Consider the following 19,107-nt stretch of genomic DNA (forward strand, 5'->3'; position numbering starts at 1 on the left):
ATAGTTCTAAAGCATCAGGCTGGAGGGGGCACCAAGACATAAAGTGACTTTCTCATGGTAGGCTTTACCAGTTTGAAATTCTCCCAGTAAAATGTCTGTGGGATAAACCACACTTAGTTCAGAGATGTTCATCACCAGAAGTTTAGCTACAGGTTGATGAATATTTTCAGCCACATTAACTCAAAAAACTGTCTCCTAAAGTTGAAGAGTCATTGCCATTTGTTTGTTAGATGGAATATCTAAAACTCATGAAATTCTAAATCTTTGAAAATTTGAAATTAATTCTTCCATTGAATTGGAAACTCCTTGAGAGCAGGAGGTGGTTTTCTTTGTATTACTAACACTTATCCTAGTGGCTGGCATCTAGAAGGTGCTTGGTTAAATGCTTGTTGATTTGACTTGACTACAAGTATAATAACATAGATGACCTGAATCTTTGGTCTCATTGTTTCAAAAGGACTGTCATGTGTGTGAGATTATTTGGCTGACTGTTCCTCTTTGTAAGTGTTTCTTTTCCAATAGAGATGGACACTTCTCCAAACTGTACTATGTGTATGTGGTCAGAAGATCTAATTAGTTCACTTCTTCGTAAATCTTCCAACTCTTTGGCTGTATCTACATAAGACAAACATTTACAGATGTCTGACCCCAAATGTTTTATTGCTGATATATTGTTTCTCTTCATGGAACTGGTGAAGGTGCCAAAGATAAGGCAGTCTAGGAACCTGACTCACTAATAGTCAATTAGGAGGTTTTTGTTCAGAAATTTCTTCTCAAGACAGCTAAAACATACATTTGTAGGGGCAGGGGAAATAACTAGTTTGGGCATTAAGGCATTGCTTTTCATGTCTGTTGACTTTTGGTTATTTCCTTTCAAATATGGTTTTGTTATTATATACACATTTAAACAATGGAAAATGGTATGTAGATGCCATAAAAATTGGATGGTAGAATCTTTTCCAATGATCTGCCAAATCTTTACATGACCACTTTGCCAAATGATGCCATGGCATTGGTTTGGTGATAGAAAGGAAATTTAATCATCTCAATGATATTAATTGAATTGGCAGTCCCCTAAATGTGAAATTTTGTGAAACATTTTAAAATGTCTATGATCCTATTATAATTATGGAATGTTAGAGCTGGAAGGAACCCTAGAGATTATCTATTGCAATATCATAACTTTATGAGTAAGAAAACAGTCCTAGAGAGTTAACTTCTTATAACTTGTTCAAAATCACACAGTTAGTGAATATCAGAACTGGAAATAGAAGCTAGGTTACCTCTTTTCTTTCCAATTCAAGGTATCTCCTACATCCCTTATTGAAAAAGGACTTATGAGAGTAGAGGACAACACAGTACAAGAAAAAGCTCACTGACTATACATGGAAGACCTGGGCTCATGACCTAATTCTGATACTTACCTTTATGACTTTTGGCAAGTCACTTAAGTTCTCTGGGCTTTAATATCCTCAAGTGCAAAATGAGAGTCTGGACTTTATTTTCCCCTGAGGTCTTTTCTCTAAATCTATCATTTCATGTAACCCTTATACTTAAAGTCATATGGCACCGATTGTAATTCTTGTTTAAGTAGACTATTCTGGCCAAAAGAAATAATGTTTTTGTGATCAGGCATTTTGATTAAATGAATATTAGTTCTTTCCAGGCTTCTAGAAGGTATATCACTATGTTAACAGGACCACTAAAGAGAATGTGTTGTGCATTTAGTAAATATGTTCAGATTTTAGCCACTAGTGGGGAGTCCACACCCAATTGTCCCAGTTAAATGGAAATAACTCCCTTCAGGGTCAGTTGAACCACTTGCCTCACCTCTCCTCTGTCGTTTAAGTGGAATATAGCAGCCACAAAGATTACCAAGGAGTAGTAGCAGAACCTTTGTTCATGCAAAGAAGAAGAAGTTAGATTATTATCAGAGGTTTGGTTGTCCCTTCTCTGCTTAACAGATGATGGGAGGAAGTAAAATGATGAAGGATGGAAAAACAAGGCTCATCAGTGATTTGTTGTCTCCTTCATTTACTTCCTGATTTACATCACTGAACTCTGGTTTGCAACAGACTGGACTGGACTGAAAAATCTTTTGGTTTCCTTTCTTTGTCATTATCACTAGGAAAGGTGAAAAAGGGGAAATCAGGAAAAAGAGAAAAGGGTGAATGGGGAAAACAGATAAAAGATGGAAGCAGTCTTTGATAGGAGATGTTTTCATAGTGCCAATTTTCCTTCAACTGAAACTTAATTAGATATTTATTTGATGAAGTTCTTAAACTTCAACTGAAACTAAATTTATTTTAGTAGCTTTGGGGAACTTAGAAAAATGCTCAGGAAATAGGCATTTGAGGTCCCTTGAGCTCAATAGAGCATTACTTTCTTCCCATCCAGTTCATGTCAGCAAAGGTTCAGCCCCATCCCTTTTCTTTACCTTCTGCCATTCCTCTACCAAATTTCTTCAGTAGAGTTGAAAGCCCCATGACAAGATGGAGCTAGCTAGTGGTAATGAAAATTGCAAGCTCCGGCAGATTGGGTAATAATAAGCATCTGTTTAGAGGCCCTCCTTGGGTAGTCACAGTTCCAGTTCCCAGTCACTTTTGCTGTCTGATCCTGAGAGGAACAAATCTTACACATGCAATCTGAGAATAGAGCACGGTTGGAAATCCATGGGTCTAGCCTGAGAATGTCAAGGGATATCGAACTATGCCATGATTACCCCTTTCTCTCATTTTCCAGCTCTAGTTTCCTTTTCTGAAGTGCGAGTTATGATTGGACTAGCCATCTGGCAGAGTCTGTTATAGAACAATAGACCAAACCTACAAAAACCCACCATGATTCATAAACACCTACAATAAATATTTCTTTCGTGTGCCTCTCAACAAATTGCTTTGAGGTAACCCACATTGCTGCTCAAAAACATTGGAGCAAATGTAAACAGATTGGGCTTTTTTCAAAAAAAAAGACACAATGTTGACTTTAAAAAGAGCAGCTTAATTACTTAACGAAGTGGCATGTGGTATTTCTTTACTACCTTGGACTCCCTCTCCAGTCCTGTTGAATTTGATCACTGGCCATTGTTCTTTGATGCTGGGCTCCAGAACATCCCAGCCAAGAGCCTGGCCTTGTAGGTGGGCTGCTACAGATGTGAATTCCTACAATGTGCTTGGGTGATTGTGGCATGCAAGGCTCTGGGATGGCCCTTGGGGTGGGGCTGCTGTCTGTTTCCTGGAGCAAGGCAACTAGAATTCACGGGATGCTGATGCTTTATGGGCTGCGGGCATTTGGTTTCCACTAATTGACTTAGGGGGCACCATTTTGTAGATATGCCTTATTTTCAGAGGTATGAAAGGGGAAAGGAGAAGAATCTACAGAAGACTTTCTGTTGAGCAATCTTGCCAAGCAGAGGTAGAGAAGATCCAGGATGAATGACTAACACGTCCTACTGGCTTAGAATCATAAAATCTTTTGAGATCTTTTAAAATGCTCTCTACCCATTCCCTTCATTTTACAGATATGGAAACTGGTTAATAGAGAGGCAGTATTTTAATGGGTGGAGCACTGGACTGGTAGTCAGGAAGAGCCTCAGATCCTTCTTATGTGACCTTGAGCAAATCTCTTAACCTTCTCTCCTAAATTTTTTCTTCAATAAAATGATAAGACTGGATTTAATGGCCTCTAAGGTCCCTATTGGCTCTGACTTCATGATCTTTTACATGCATCTACAGGAAAGCATTACCTATAATGCAAGGCCATAGAGCTTGTTGCTGGTAGGAGCTGGGAGTAGAACCTGAGACTCTTGACTCCTACTCTAGTGTTCTTTCCAATACACCATGCTAAGTTGCCACAACCCTTGATGAAGCCGAAAAATGGAAAATATAATGTCAACATGTTTTTTGGCTTCCCCACCCCTTGATTTTTTGTTTGCTTTTTTTTAACATGGAATCAAAAATAGCAATGTCTGTGGAAAGCTATTATGATATGTCTGTGGAAAGGGAAGGAAATGTCCTACAGAGGATTGATTCCCTTGGGGTCTGTCTCCCCCATAGTCTGGACATTAAGAAAGCTCAGGCTTGGCTTTGCACAAGCAACCTTGTAGTATCTGGAAACTTGGGGCCAATTTCTGCCCTCAAACACTCCAACCACACTCCCATTGATGAGACAAAGTAAAATATAATCTGACCTCATGAGATTTCCAGCCAGATTTCCAGACCAGAGGGGTTTGGATAAATGTCAGATAAGTCTCTAGACTGAACCACGGATCCTTTTAAGGTGCACGCCTCACTCTGATGGATTGTTGCAGCCTCCCATGATTCTGACAAAGTCCACCGTGGACTCTTGTTCACTATTTATGGGTTTGATTTATTTTAAAAGCACCCTGTGCCCTCCAGCTTCTTAATAAAGATGAGCTGTCCCCACAAGGATTGTGCCAAGAAATTGGTTGAGACCTTATTTAGGAAATTTATGTATGAAACTATGCAACTACTGGCACTGTGTACTTTTGAAATGAGATTATCTGATGACAATTTATCATTGTCAATGAGATACAGGGCTGTGTGTGCGTGTGTGTGTGTTTTTTATCTTGCTCTGATATGGAAACAATTATCTTGTCAAGGCATAAAAACTTTGGTCATGTCAAACAATATAAGAAAAATCACAATGAAAAGTTTGGAAAGTGACATGAAATAGTGAGACTAATCTCAAGGCTTTGATGACTTCATTGATTTGGGTTACCTGTAATCCAGTCCCACCCTGGGCTCATTGATCTCCAGGTTTCCTTACAGATGTGGTTTGCAGAAAGCCCAGGAAGAAGAGAGCTCTCTGTTAAACTCTGGACCATTCCTCCTGGATTTTGCTAGTGTATTACTGCTAATTACACAAATAAATAACAGATGTGGTGTAGCCAAGCACCTCATCTTTATTCCACAATGTGCTTTCCCTAAATGACACATGTTTCCTAAGAAAAGAAGTTGTTGTGATATAGCTTTCCTCTAAATCACAGAGCAAAACTAGGGATGCAGTGGACATTCTCCCTGGCCTATGAATACATCCAGTCATCTGAGTAGGGAAGAGATACCAAGGGCCTCTGGGGAGAAACCAAACTACTTTGTATCTGTTTAGAAATCACAGAAAATTCCATTTAAATGAGTTTTTTAAAAGTTAGATTTCATTAAATGTAGTTCTTGGATAGAGTGCTGGCATGAGTGAGCAAGACTGGAGTTTAACTCTTGCCTCTGATCTTTATTAACTGTGTGACTCTAGGCAGGTCATTTATATTTTCTTACCCTCTGTTTCTTCATCTGTAAAATGGTGATAATAAGAGTTCCTAGTTCAAAGGGTTGATGTAAGGGGCAAATGAAATAACAGAGTTTTGTTTTGTAGACCTTAAAATGCTATATTCTAAAAGGTTTTGTTGTTTAGTCAATTCAGTTATATCTGACTCTTCATGATCCCATCTGGGGTTTTCTTGGCAGAGATACTGAAGTGGTTTACCATTCCCTTCTCCAGATAATTTCACAGATGAGGAATTGAGGCAAATAGGAGTAAGTGACTTGTTTAAGGTCATACAGCTAATAAGTGCTGGAGGCCATATTTGAACTTAGGAAGATGAGTCTTCCTGACCAATTCTGACACTCTATCCACTGTACTACCATAATAAACATTAGCTAGTATTTATTTTATTTTACTTTATTCCTATTCCTACTTTTCTTTTATACCATAATAAAAGCTAGCTATTATTTCATAGGAAATAGTTAATAAAAGGAGATCAATTACTTGCAAGAATAGGAATGAAGGAAACTTTTAAATGCAGGCTGACAGGTGTCAGGAAACCTTTTTCAATTAGGAGAAAAAGAAAATCAGATTTTCATTCACACAAGTGGCATCAGCCAGCTGCCTTGTTCTACTCGCTTGTGTTTCTCCCTCTTTGACCTGAAAAGTTGCAAGAATGAAGAGCATGTAAGTCTCTGGAAATGCAAATAAGAGAGACTTGGCTCCAACCAGTTTTAAGAAGACACTCTAGGGAGAGATCTCTTCCTTTGTAGAAAGGCTTCAGAGTTTTCGATACCAGATTGAACCCTAACCCTCAAAATAGGCTTCATGTCCTCACATTCTAGAAAGGTTTTGATTCTTAAAGTTAAACAATTCAGGGTGAATTGGCTCCACTCAAGCCTGGGGCAGACTGGGGTGGGGGGAGACTAGTTTAGTTTAAGTGTGATTTATCATATATAAGGATTAGTGGTAGGAGTATTTAATGACACTGATTTACTCGTTTTCCTTTAGATCTTATTCTGAAGATTCTTAAATACTTAGATTGATTCATGATCTCATTAATAGGCTTTTCCCTCTGCTGCTACTGATTGAAACCTGTCCAGGCTTTCTCATCCTTTGAAATTCTCAACCATGTGTTTCTATAAATCCTCCATAGTGGACCCACCCAAATGCTAGAGACCTCCCTCTGCTTCTTTTAATATCTCTTTGTTGTTGTTGCTTACTCATGTCCAACTCTTTATGACCCCATTTGGGGTTTTCTTGGCAAAGATACTGGAGTAGTTTGTTATTTCCTTCTCCAGCTCATTTTACAGATAAAGAAACTGAGGTAAACAGGTTAAGTGACTTGTCTAGGGTCAGGTAGCTAGGACATATCTGACACCAGATTAGAATTCCAGAAGATACTCCATCCACTGTACTGCTTAGCTGCCCTCATGGGTGCTGTCCTTCCACACTGGCACTTTCACATATTGCCTCTCATTCTCACCATGAGACTTGTTCACAGTGGCTCCCATGAAAGCATCAATGTGGATGGGATTCAGTTAATATTTAAATGAACATTTAGAGACAACTCAAGAAATGTGCAATGCTTAGTGCCTTCTTTCTCCTTTTCTACTACTCTGTAACTGTTGCTTCTACCACATAGAACATTTTCTCTGGCTATCTCCCTGCCCCCTGCTTAGAATTCTCTTCCTCTTCATATTCAATTCCTGGTTTTCCTGGTATCCTTCAAGTCCCAGCTAAAATCCCACCTTCTATAAGAATCCTTTCCTGAACCCTGATAATGCTAAAGCCTTCCCTCTGTTGATTATCTCTAATTTATCATGCATATATATAGCATATTAGTATATAGCTGCTCGCATATTGTTTTCATCAGTAGACTGAGCTTCCAAAGAACTGGGACTGCCCTTTGCCTCTTTGTATCTCCAGTTTTTCGTACTATGCCAGACAAATCACAGGTACTTAATAAATATTTGTCAATATTTATTAATTTATTTTTGCATATAAGTAATGTATTGTTTATATAAATATATATAAATATATAAATATAGATATATGTATAAATATATAATATATTATTTATATGAGAATATAATATATAATATTAAGCAATAATAAAATATATAATATATAATAATTATACAGATAAAAGAAATATATGGATAATTAATTTATTAATAAAATAAATGTTTATTGACTGACAAAAGATTGAGAATTAGCTTGTATTTTTTTATAGCATGAGGGTCCTTATATTTTACAAATATAATAGTAATATTAGTAAATGTTTATGTTTAGTCTATTAATTGAATTTTATTTTTGCCAAAGATAACTGGGCTTAGCCCTTTTTACTCAGTTTACCATTCCTGTGGAAGTCTAGCTATTTGGACCATGATGTCATAAACCTAGAAAGCAGGGCTCACATTGGCAGTTTAACTTGACCATAGGTAAAATAACAAGGAAGAAATAGTCTCTTGGGTCTGGCCCTGGAAACCCAAATGAAGGGGGTGGTAAAGCCTCAAAGCCCCTTTCCCTAAAATATATTGCTTTTTCCTATTTCTGTTGACATAGATTAGTGCTTTTTTGCATAGTATTCTAAGGCAAGTTGGAACCTATAAAGGAAAATGCCCAGGTAGTTGGTCTAGATCTGTGGTTGCAAATCTATGGCACACATGCTAGAAGGGGACACTCAGAGTCCTCTTTTGTGGGCATGTGTGCCATCGTCCCAGCACAGAGTTCACCAGAGTTCATTACTAGAAAGCCAGAGGGACGCAGGGTGGGCTGCTCTCCTGCCCTCTCTACACACACCTGAAGATATTTCTTGCATCACTTGCCCCTCTAAAAGGTTTACCATCACTGGGCTAGAGAAATGACTTTAAGTATAAAGAGAGAAGATATTTAGTAGTTGATGTGATTTCAATGGTTCCTAGAAGATTTTACCCAACTGAAAATATCTCCACTCTCTTCCTTCCACGTTAGTTATTTTAAATAAAAATTAACAGATTAATCCCATTTCTTTTTAAATGCATGTACCCTTGGGAGGGATAACTCACTACAAAGGGTTACCAATTATTTGTACCTCCTCACCCCTTGCTGGGGCAGCTAAGTGACAGAGTAGATAGAGTAGGCTTGGGATCAGGAAGACTCACCTTCATGAATTCAAATCTAGCCTCAGAAATAAACTAGTTGTGTGACCCTGGAGAAGGAAATGGCAAACCATTCTAGTATCTTTGACAAGAAAACCCCAAATGGGGTCATGAAGAGCTGGGTACCACTGAACCTACCGAACAACAATAATAAAAAGACCTTGCTGAGATGACCTACCTGAAGGGAAGGAAATAGGAATTTCAAGAATGAGTATGGGGAAGAAAGAATTTGATGTACTGTATTGGGGGAAGGACCAATGGAGGATTCTTCAGTGGAGAGAGCACCCTGAAATAGACTCTAAATTTTAGATGTCTAAAACATGGGGGTATCAGAGTCCAAGCAGAATGTAGAGGAAGGCAGACAAAGAATACCTTCCAATATAGACTATAAATTCCTTGAGGACAGGTAATGTATATGTCTTTGTATTCCTAGTGCCTGGCATGGAGTAGACATTTCACAAGTATTTGGTGATTCATTGACTGAGATAAAAGAAAAAAAACAGAATGGAGAATTTGGAAATCTAATTATGATGTGTTCAGAAAACCACAGTCCATAAGTTTAAAGATGGGTGGGACTTTAGAAGTTATCAGATCTAACAGATGTGGAAACTGAGACCTAGAAAAGTTCTTAGCTTTGTCCAGGATCCCACAACTATTAGGTATCTGAGACAGGGATTCAAGCTTGAGTATTCCTGACTCCATATCTAGCACTAACCCCTGTACCATACCGCCTAACCGCCTTAGCTGTTGGTCTGTATTCCTAGTTTCACAGTGGCTAGAGCACAGGGTCTGATATCACAAAGACCTGCATTCAAATTTGGCTTCAAACACTTACTGGCTGTGTGACCCTGACAAGTCATTTAACCTCAGTTTGCCTCAGTTTCCTCAATTATAAAATAAGGATAATAATAGTGCCTACCTCATATGTTTTTGTGAGACTCAGGTGGGATATTTGTAAAAACACAATTAAACGAAATAGCACATAGACTTTAAGTTGGGAGATCTAAATTTAGATCTTGACCCCCTAGCCAACTCATTTTAACTTTTTATGCCCCAGTTTCTGGTCACCTTAATACTTATGCCACCCACCCTACCCTTACCTCACAGGGTTGTGAGCTAGCTATAAGTTGTTGCTGTCATTATCATTATTATCAGTATTAGCTATTTGTTCGTTCCAAATCTAGTTCTTAATTTAGGCTATTCCCCAAGCAGCAATTCTAAGAGTCCAGAGCAGGGGTCAGCAACGTATGGCTCTTTCTGTAGGAGCCATGAAGTCAGTTTTTTTTCAGGCGCTGTTACAGGAGCGCACTGTGAGCACTGCATAGCTCTCATGAAATTACATTTTAAAAAATGTGGCGTTTATGGCTCTCACGGCCAAAAAGGTTGCCAACCCCTGGTCCAGAGGGTAGAGGAGATAGCTGATACATAAGAAAGTGGTATCTGAATATTTACATGAACTCATTCTCTAACCGTGAGTCAGAGAATCGGGCTCACTATGACTCACTGGTCAATTTGAGAGACCACATTTGGGAAACTTCATTTGTATTTTTGTCTAGGATACTGTGTTTCTTCAGCACACAAGACAAACACTAGGGGTCTTAGCTGTTGTTGAGCTGGCTACTTTTATACTGAATATTTCCTTTTTCTTTTTAGACTGTGTATGATCAGTGGTTCATCACCCTTTTCAATATTGTCTATACATCACTGCCTATATTAGCCATGGGGATTTTTGACCAGGTATGTGTTTTCTTCTGTTTGCATGCTTAGGTTGACTCTGATGAATCCTTTTTCTTTTGTTTATCCCACTCTAGGCAATCTAGCCATTCTGGCTGAAGCACATGATATGAAGCAGACATACATTTCTAAGTAGAAGATAGTCTTAGTTTCTCAAAAGGTCCCTAGATGTATATTTGCTTTCAGACTCCACTTTTCTGAGCATCACAAGATGTTGGGAAAATCCTAGAATCAGATTGAAATAGCAGAGATAAGCATCCATGATCAAACTTTCCTAACTAAAGACTGTTCAGCCAGCTAACTTGGGTCTCTTGCCAAAAAGGGTGGGGAATGTAGAGGGAGAGTGGCTGAGTGCCCACAGAGAGCACTCTGTGTGCCATCTGTGGCACCCGTGCTATAGGTTCACCATCACTGTCATAGGGCGATAAATTTAAAGCTGGGAAGAACTTCAGAAATCATCTCATCCCCTCTTATCATCTTACAGATTAAGAAATGAAAATCTAGAGAGGTTATGTGATTTTAAGTGAGAGGATAAGAATTTGAACCCATGTCTTTTGACTCCAAATTCAGTACTTTCCCCTGTCTGCTTGAAAGAGGAGATGAAGGAGTCAAAGCCAAAATGGTGGATCCTTGGCACTCTTAAGGATTTGGAAGATATTTCCTGGAGAAAAACAAAATACAAATTCTCTCTCCCTGTGGGGAAATGGAGGGCCAGCCAGAAGAGTTCTTGTGGCACAATTAGTATGCATTTATTAAAAATGATTTTTTTCTAAAGCATTTTTAAGGAGACCAGATTTTTTTTTCAGGCTGTCATTAGACCTGATTGCTAGGCCCCATATTCTGGCCTGGAGCCAAATGTTGCAAAATACAAATCTTCACATTATGAGCTCATTTCTCTCTTGGATCCTCTTGGCCTTCTAGTGATTTGTGAGGCATTTTCCAAATATATATACATATAAAAAAGTTTATGGACTGTGTATTTGGGAGACTTGCAGAAAAAATAGTGAAGTGATGAAGAAAAGTTATGTAAATGAGTTAGCATGGCCATTTCCATATTTCCTCCTCTTGGCACTTGAGAACAGCAGAGAGTTGAAAAATAACAGAGATCCGATTCTCGGAAAGATGGTTACTCAATTTGGGAAAATGTAAGAGCATTTACCTCATCAAGTCAAATACCTTTTACACTGACATCTTTGGTCCTTATCAGAGTTCTGCACAGGAAATGAGTAAGTTAGCAACTCTTGCCTAGAACATCAGCTATGTTTAAAAATTATTTTAACTCTTTCAATCATAGGACCATGATAGAGTAATAAGGCAATTTAGGGACAACTAGGTGGTGTAGAAGATAGAGAGCAGAGCCTGAAGCCAGGAAGATATATCTTTCTGAGTTCAAATCCAGACTCAATTGAAATCACAGACACCAGCTGTGTTACCCTAGATAAGTCACTTAACTTTGCTTGCCTCAGTTACCTCATCTGAAAATGAGTTGGAGGATGAAAGGGCAAACCACTTTGGTATCTTTGCCAAGAAAACCCCAATTGAGGTCACAAAGCCTTAGACAAGCTGAAATAACTGAATAACAACAACAAAAAGGGAACTTAGATACCACAGAGTCTTGCTTGTTTATTTTAAAGATGAGGAAACTGAGGCTCCAAGAGATAATGACTTGCTCAGGACCACACAGAAAGTGTCTGAGGAAGATTTGAACCCAAGTCTTTCTGACTCCCAGTCCAGACTCCTCCATGGTACAAAATAGACCTTAGGAAAAGTAAGCTATTAGACTCATAGGTCAAAAGGAATCTTGAAAGTTTATTTAGTTCAACCTGAAGCATGGCTTCTCTCTGTAACTTCACAGACAAGTGGTTATCCAACCTCAGATCGAATATCACCTATTATGGCGACCTTCTACTCAGTAGAATCCAGAGGGGAGAATATATCTGATAGTTTCTATGGTTACTTACTTCAATAGTGCTTCATTCATCCCCAAAGAAGCTACTGACTGACCAGGATGGATCTAGCTCCAGTGGTAGTAACTAAAAGTGGATATTTGAGAAGGCACTCAATATTCTGGGAGACACTGGATGAAATATAGTGCCCTATGCATTTCATTAATTCAAAGTCTAATAAAATTATTTTTTGTTCAACTAATTGTCTGCAGGACGTGAGCGAACAGAACAGCATGGAATACCCCAACCTCTATATACCTGGGCAACTGAATCTACTTTTCAACAAGAGTAAATTTTTCATCTGCATTGCACATGGGGTGTACACCTCCTTTGCTCTTTTCTTCATCCCGTATGGAGTATTTTATAATCTAGCTGGTGAAGATGGAAAGCATATTGCTGACTACCAGTCTTTTGCTGTTACCATTGCTACATCTTTAGTCATTGTTGTTAGCGTACAGGTAACTCCAATGTTTGTTTTGAAGGGGGGAGGGGGGGGAAAGATGCTTTAACTTGATGTATTTAAATTTTTTCAAATATCCCATAGTGGTCCTGGAATTTTTGTTCCTTTGTGTGAGAAAAAAAACTATCTTAAGAAATGCCCTAGTAAATTTGATGGGGCTTTTTAGCTTGTGATATTGAAGATGAGAAGCATTATAAACAAACAAAATGATTCACAAACTAACACAGGGGAGTAGAATCAGCATTAGGCATGCATGCTGGAAAGAACCTATACATAAATCACTTCTTTGGGTGGAATATATAGTAAAGGGATAAAATGACTGAATTTTTAATTCCAAGCAGAAAAAAATCCCAATGGTGGCAGAAAGAATTTCCAGTGATTCATATGAACTCTAATGAATTTCAGACTTTAGAGAGGGGGAAAACTATTATTACAGATTTAAATTCTGAAAGTGACTATTCAAGAAGCCAAATGTGATGTATATAGTATGTCTGTCACAAATTCATATAGCAGGTTGGACATAATCATTGTCCTTTATGCCTTTAGTTTGTAACCAAAGCTTGATGTCTGTTTGCTTTGTGAATGTCTTCTAAAGGACTGACTTCATTAGACCTCCTCCTTTTTTGTTATGGAGGCAGTGTGATTTTAGTCAAAAGAACCCTAGATTTGAGTCGGAAAACCTGTGTTTGAAGACTAATTCTGCCAATGTGTGACCAGGAAAAAGTCATCTAATTTCTCTTTATAGGTGAATAAATTTTAATTTTCTCACCTGTAAAATGAGCAGACTGTATTAGATTATTTCTTAGATTCCTTCTGACTCAAAAGAATTGATAGGTGAGCATTTCAGGTCTTTATTATCCGACATGATTTTTGGCTCTTTGTAGATTTAGGGTTGTGCATCTAATCTTCAACTATGTGTGCCATTTTTTAGCAACAGAACTAATGTACCCAAGTGTATATATATATATATATACACATATATGTGTGTGTATGTGTATATACATATATGGATATGTGTATAGATATAGATATGTATGTGTATATATGAATACATGTGTATCTTTATCCATATCTGTCTGTTCATCCATCCATCCATCCATCCATCTATCTAGAGAAGACAACAATTCCTTCCAGGCTTTGGTATCTTGGGAGAAATGCTTTATCACTCTAATAGATATCATTTCCCTTTCAGACCTAAGAGGTAAAAGGTACAGATTGTTTAATAAAGAATCTTGAATTCGCCAGGGAAGGATATGTGAGGGGAGAGAAGCAGCTGATATTACTGTATCCACTTTGACACTTCGATGTATCTGTGATCTTATTGGTGTGGCTTCTCTCTCTAACAATATAAATCTCAGCCCACCCATGCCTTTTCATTGTATGCCCACTCTTCTCAATTTTTTTCCTGTTAATATTCTTTAGGGACTTACCTAACCTCCTAAGGACTTCCTTCTGAATCTCTTGACATTCATTTTGTAAGCATGAATTGACACACATTCTCTGTTTCATTCCTTGTCCTTATTCTATCACCAGTCCATTTACTTTTCTGATGGTTTAGGTATTTGTAAATATCCTTTATGCCACTGTCATGGTACTCCATTATTCACTAATAATATACTGTAATATATTTATTGTCCTTCATGCATTCCTCCTTTTCCTTTGGAAGACTTAGAACTTTTAACTGTTTAGACATTGTCGTGTTACAAATATTATCAATTAGGATAATATTTGTAAAGCACTTAATATAATGCCTGATATACAGCAGTTTTTCTATAAATTCTAGCTCCTTATTCTTGTTAATTTAATAATTAACAATTAACATAATTTAATCACAATGTGATTAAAAAAGATGAGCCTTTGTTTTAGGGAGAAACACATGAGCATTAAAAGTCTCATTTATCTAGTCATTTATGGTTTCTATCCAAGCTATATGAACTGATTGAACAGCCAAATGGTTTCCTATCATAATATAGGCCAGAGATTCTTCACTGGAGGACCATGGATCATCAAGGATAGATATCATGGGGTCCATGAACTTGGATGGGAAAAATTACATGTTTATTTTAATATAAACTGGTTTATATTACCTTTGGTGATTAAATCTAAAGATGGGCAGTGTAGACTTAATCTAATTTTGACACTTATAAGCTCTTTTCTCCACCTACTAGTTCTCACACGCCACCTCTCAGGAACCAACCATAGTTTCTTAATTTGCCTAGACCACCCAGAGAGGCAGTGCCCATGGGATTAATTTCCTGTCTCCTTGGTTCCTTGGTTCTTTAACTTCCTTTCTTTGAAGATTTGTCTATACCTTAATTTATTCAGTGGTCTTTGACCTCCAGGTCACTGAGAGATGATGTTAAACAAAGTGACATAATAGGAAGAGAAATTCTCTCCCAATAGTGTTCATGTGTTTAGAGCCTCTAAAATCTCCTCTTGATGAAGGTATTTATAGCATATAAATAGGAAAAAAAAACAAAATATTTAAGTTGGCAACTAAAAGAGTTAGGAGATTTGTACATGCACATATGATTGCAAGTGTATGTTACTTATAATTTATGTCATACCTAGTGAAAATCAGGGCATAATGCATCACAGCATACTCTCTGAGAACCATTGGTAGGGGAGCATGAAACTTCTGTGTGGTATAAAATTGGCCCCTCTTGTTTTTAAAACCTAAGATATATTTTCTATTATCTTTTCCAATGTATAACTTTTCATTGAAGCCATTGGATATTAAAGAATAGGTTGACTTAATTTGGAAAATTTCTTTGAATACCTCACATAATTTTATGCCTCCTAATTCTTTGAAACAATAATGAGCTATGGTTATTTTATCACAAAAACTCATCATGAAATCTGCAAAGCAAGATGATGAAACTTCGTGTAAAATAAGTTTCTTGGTTTCTTTAGATATCTAATAAAACCAAACTCTAGATACATATTTATTGTTTCTCCAAAGAGAACCAATAAACTACTCCTCCATTTTCAGGGGTTCCTAATCTAGGGACCAGGAACTTTAAAAATTGTTTGGCAATTATATTTCATTATAATTGGTTTCCTTAATCCTATGCATTTTATTTTATGTATTTAAAACCATTCTTCTGAGAAGAAGTCTATAGCCTTCACTAGATTGTCAAAGGGGTCCTGGTACAAAATATTAATAACCTCTGCTTTTTTATAGTGAAACTATCAAGACTAATATGATTTCATTTCTCTAGCAGAGTGTCAAATTGGCAGTCATTGAACAAGTAGAGTACCAAAGGGATTAACATTTAGAAATAATAAAAAAAAACAAAGTTTTTTATTTTTAGGTTCCTTTGTCCCCTTTTCCACCCCTTGATTTATACCATTACTTCAGCAATAGAAGGGAACTGCATGGGCATGAGGAGGACTTTTAGATTTTTCTTTGTCTCATGGTTTGGCATGCCCAAAGAATCCATCATTTAATGGCCAGCCTACTACTCATCAGAATCTACACATGTGGTTGGCTCATCCTCAGGAAGCAGACAGTTTGAATCCTAGAACAGACACCAAGCCTTGCCAAAGCTTATGGCCTTCTGTCGTTGTCTTTGAGAAAACAAAGTCGTATCTCTGCCACAATAAGATAGTGAGGTAGAACTTTTGTGTAATGCACATTCATGTTAAATTTCATGAGCTACGTGAAAAAATAGCATCCCAAAGTGAAATTCTTCTTGAGGATTGCTTCTTAGCTATTCCATCTTTTGCAAATAATAAAAGAGCTTTATCTGGGTAATTAGTCATAGATAATATCTTTCAGAGGCATTTTCAGCAAAACCTACTTTCATTGCACAATCTAATTACCCCCTCATGATTTTAGGTTTACCTTTAGTATTATGGCAAGCAATATTATTATAAAGAAAAAAATTACTCTTATACAATAAAATTACTCTTATGAAATGATAAAAATGTAGTTGCTTAACACTGTTTTCTTTCTCACAATAATCAGCCAAAGATATGCCTTAATATTAAAACTGTTATTTCTTTGCTTTGGCTAGGAAACCTCTACTTGTACATCAGGTGATGAACTCAGACTATACTATCCACAAGTTGTAGATTGTAATAAAGACTTATCTTTTAAGACTTTGCTGTTTTTAAAGGACTACAACCGCATTTGGTGCTAAGTGAAGGGACTACAAATTCAATGCCCCTTCCTTGTAAATTGTGTAAAATAGCCTGCATTTGTCTTGGTTTTTGATTATTAGGCAAGTTTTCATAAATATTGCACCCATGCTTCCTACTCTCTGAAGCAGGCTTCGAACATAGATTATAAGTCATTCATTCCAGTCATGTTATGGTCTATGAACTTAAAAAAATACTTTGATAACTATTTCATGTAAAGTGTTTCCTTTGTCATCATATATATTTTATTTTGTGCATTTAAAAAAATTTCTTTCTGAAAAGGGATCTATAGGTTCTACTAGACTACTAAAGGAGTCCAGAACACACTCAAAAACTGTGTGGACATGAGGAGCACTTTTAGTTAAAAGTTAAACACTTTTAGTTAAAAAGGTTAAGAACTTCCAACTCAGCTTTCTTCTTTTGCAGATGAGGAGACAGAGCTATAGAGGTTAAGTTACTTCTCCAAGGTCATGCAATGAGTAGCAGAGCCAGGATTTAAATCCGAGTTTAAATTCACCCTAAATCCAATGCTTAAGTCACTATGCCATAAAACCTGTGAAACTTGTAAGCCTTTAAGTTTCAGTAATATTTCTAGCTGGGTTGAGCCAGTTTGTTTTGGTTTGAGCAAGGTCTTCCTGAGGGGATCAAGACTTCAGTCTCAGAGAAGTAGTTAGCAAACAGGGAAAGAGAAAGTGCTGCTACAAATACTGTTATATAATCAATCAACAATCATTTATAAAGTATTTACTATGTCCTAGGAAAGTGCTAGAGATACAAAGAAAAAGCAAATCATTTCTTGCCCTCGAGGATTTTACATTCTGATGGAGGTAGATAACATGTACATAAATCATACATATAAGATATAAAAAGAAGATGTAAAAGAGCCTTGAGTCTTATATAGGAGATGGTGCTTGAGCTAAATCTTAAAGGAAGCCAAAGATTCTAAGAGGTGGAAGAGGGAAACATTCCAGGCTCAGGTATAGGCCCAAAGATGGAAGATGTAGAATTATGTATGTGGAAAAGCAAGCTGGCCATAAAGTCCATAAAGGGAAGTAACGAATAAAAATCCTGGAAAAATAAGAATAAGTCAAATTGTAAAGAGTTTTAAATATCAAAAAAAAGGGGGAGGGGGTGTTTCTATTTGATCCTAGATAGATTCAATGAATTTGAATAATTGGGGTATGATACGCTCAGAACTATGGTTTAAGAAATTCACCTTGATATCCATATAGAGCAGTGGTTCGCAAACTTTTTTGGCCTACTGCCCCCTTTCCAGAAAAAATATTACTTAGCCCCCTGGAAATTATTTTTTTTTTCATTTTAATAGCAATGAATAGGAAAGATAAATGCACCTGTGGCTATCACCACCTCCCTAGATCGCTGTAGCACCCACCAGGGGGTGGTAGTACCCACTTTGGGAATCACTGGTATAGATGATGGGTTGGCATAGGGAGAGGCTTGAAGCAGAGAGTCCATTTAGAAAATTTAGTTCAGGCAGGAGGGGAATTAGAACCTGAACTAAGGTGTTGGTTGTGTGAGAGGATAGAAGGCATATTATTTATGGTTTAGCTCCTATTTGTAAGCTAGGTCACCCTGGCCTATATCCTAAGCTCCACTTCTCTTCAGAACACGTTATTCTATTTGCACCTTCATTTTCTTATGGGTGTAGAATAATCTTATGTTAATCAAATTTCCATTCCTTTGTATCTGAAGATCTTTCACCTGCTTTCTTACAAAAATGATTTCTGAATTAAATCATCAAATCGAATTCAATTAAAACACTGAATTTAAGGTTCACAACCTTGGTTTTTTTCCCCTCTAGAGGTTATCTCTGAAATTTTTCAATAGGCATTTCATTTTCCACATCCAGAAGTTAAGGGAGTTCTTTTCTATCATTTACTTCAGTAGTGTTCTTCTGGAAGACCTGTGATGCTTAGGTTGCATCTACATATCTGTTTTTTGATATCTGTCTGTTTTATTTACACAGTGAGCACATTTTCTTTTTTTTTTATTTTATTTTATTTTTTTTAACATTTATTAATATTCATTTTTAACATGGTTACATGATTCATGCTCCACCTTTCCCCTTCAACCCCCCCCCCACCCTTGGCCGATGCGCGTTTCCACTAGTTTTGTCATGTGTCCTTGAACAAGACCAATTTCCAAATTGTTGGTAGTTGCATTGGTGTGGTAGTTTCGAGTCTACACCCTCAGTCATGTCCACCCCGACCCATGCGTTCAAGCAGTTGTTTTTCTTATATGTTTCCTCTCCTGCAGTCCTTCCTCTGAATGTGGGTAGCGTCTTTACCATAAATCCCTCAGAATTGTCCTGGGTCATTGTATTGCTGCTGGTACAGAGGTCCATTACATTCAATTTTACCACAGTATATCAGTCTCTGTGTATAGA

The 19,107-nt window shown here is 37.2% G+C and overlaps 1 protein-coding gene across 1 annotated transcript in view; it reads left to right on the plus strand.

The window, feature by feature from the left end:
- The window catches only part of ATP8B4 (ATPase phospholipid transporting 8B4 (putative)), a 215,222-nt gene that overhangs the window by 184,100 nt on the left and 12,015 nt on the right, over positions 1 to 19,107 (plus strand). The window contains exons 18-19 of the mRNA XM_044660050.1: positions 10,071 to 10,154; positions 12,310 to 12,555. Coding sequence (XP_044515985.1) covers positions 10,071 to 10,154; positions 12,310 to 12,555 — 330 coding nt within the window. The remainder of the gene's footprint in view (positions 1 to 10,070; positions 10,155 to 12,309; positions 12,556 to 19,107) is intronic.

Source organism: Gracilinanus agilis, chromosome 2 (assembly GCF_016433145.1).
Source record: "Gracilinanus agilis isolate LMUSP501 chromosome 2, AgileGrace, whole genome shotgun sequence".
Lineage (NCBI taxonomy): Eukaryota > Metazoa > Chordata > Mammalia > Didelphimorphia > Didelphidae > Gracilinanus > Gracilinanus agilis.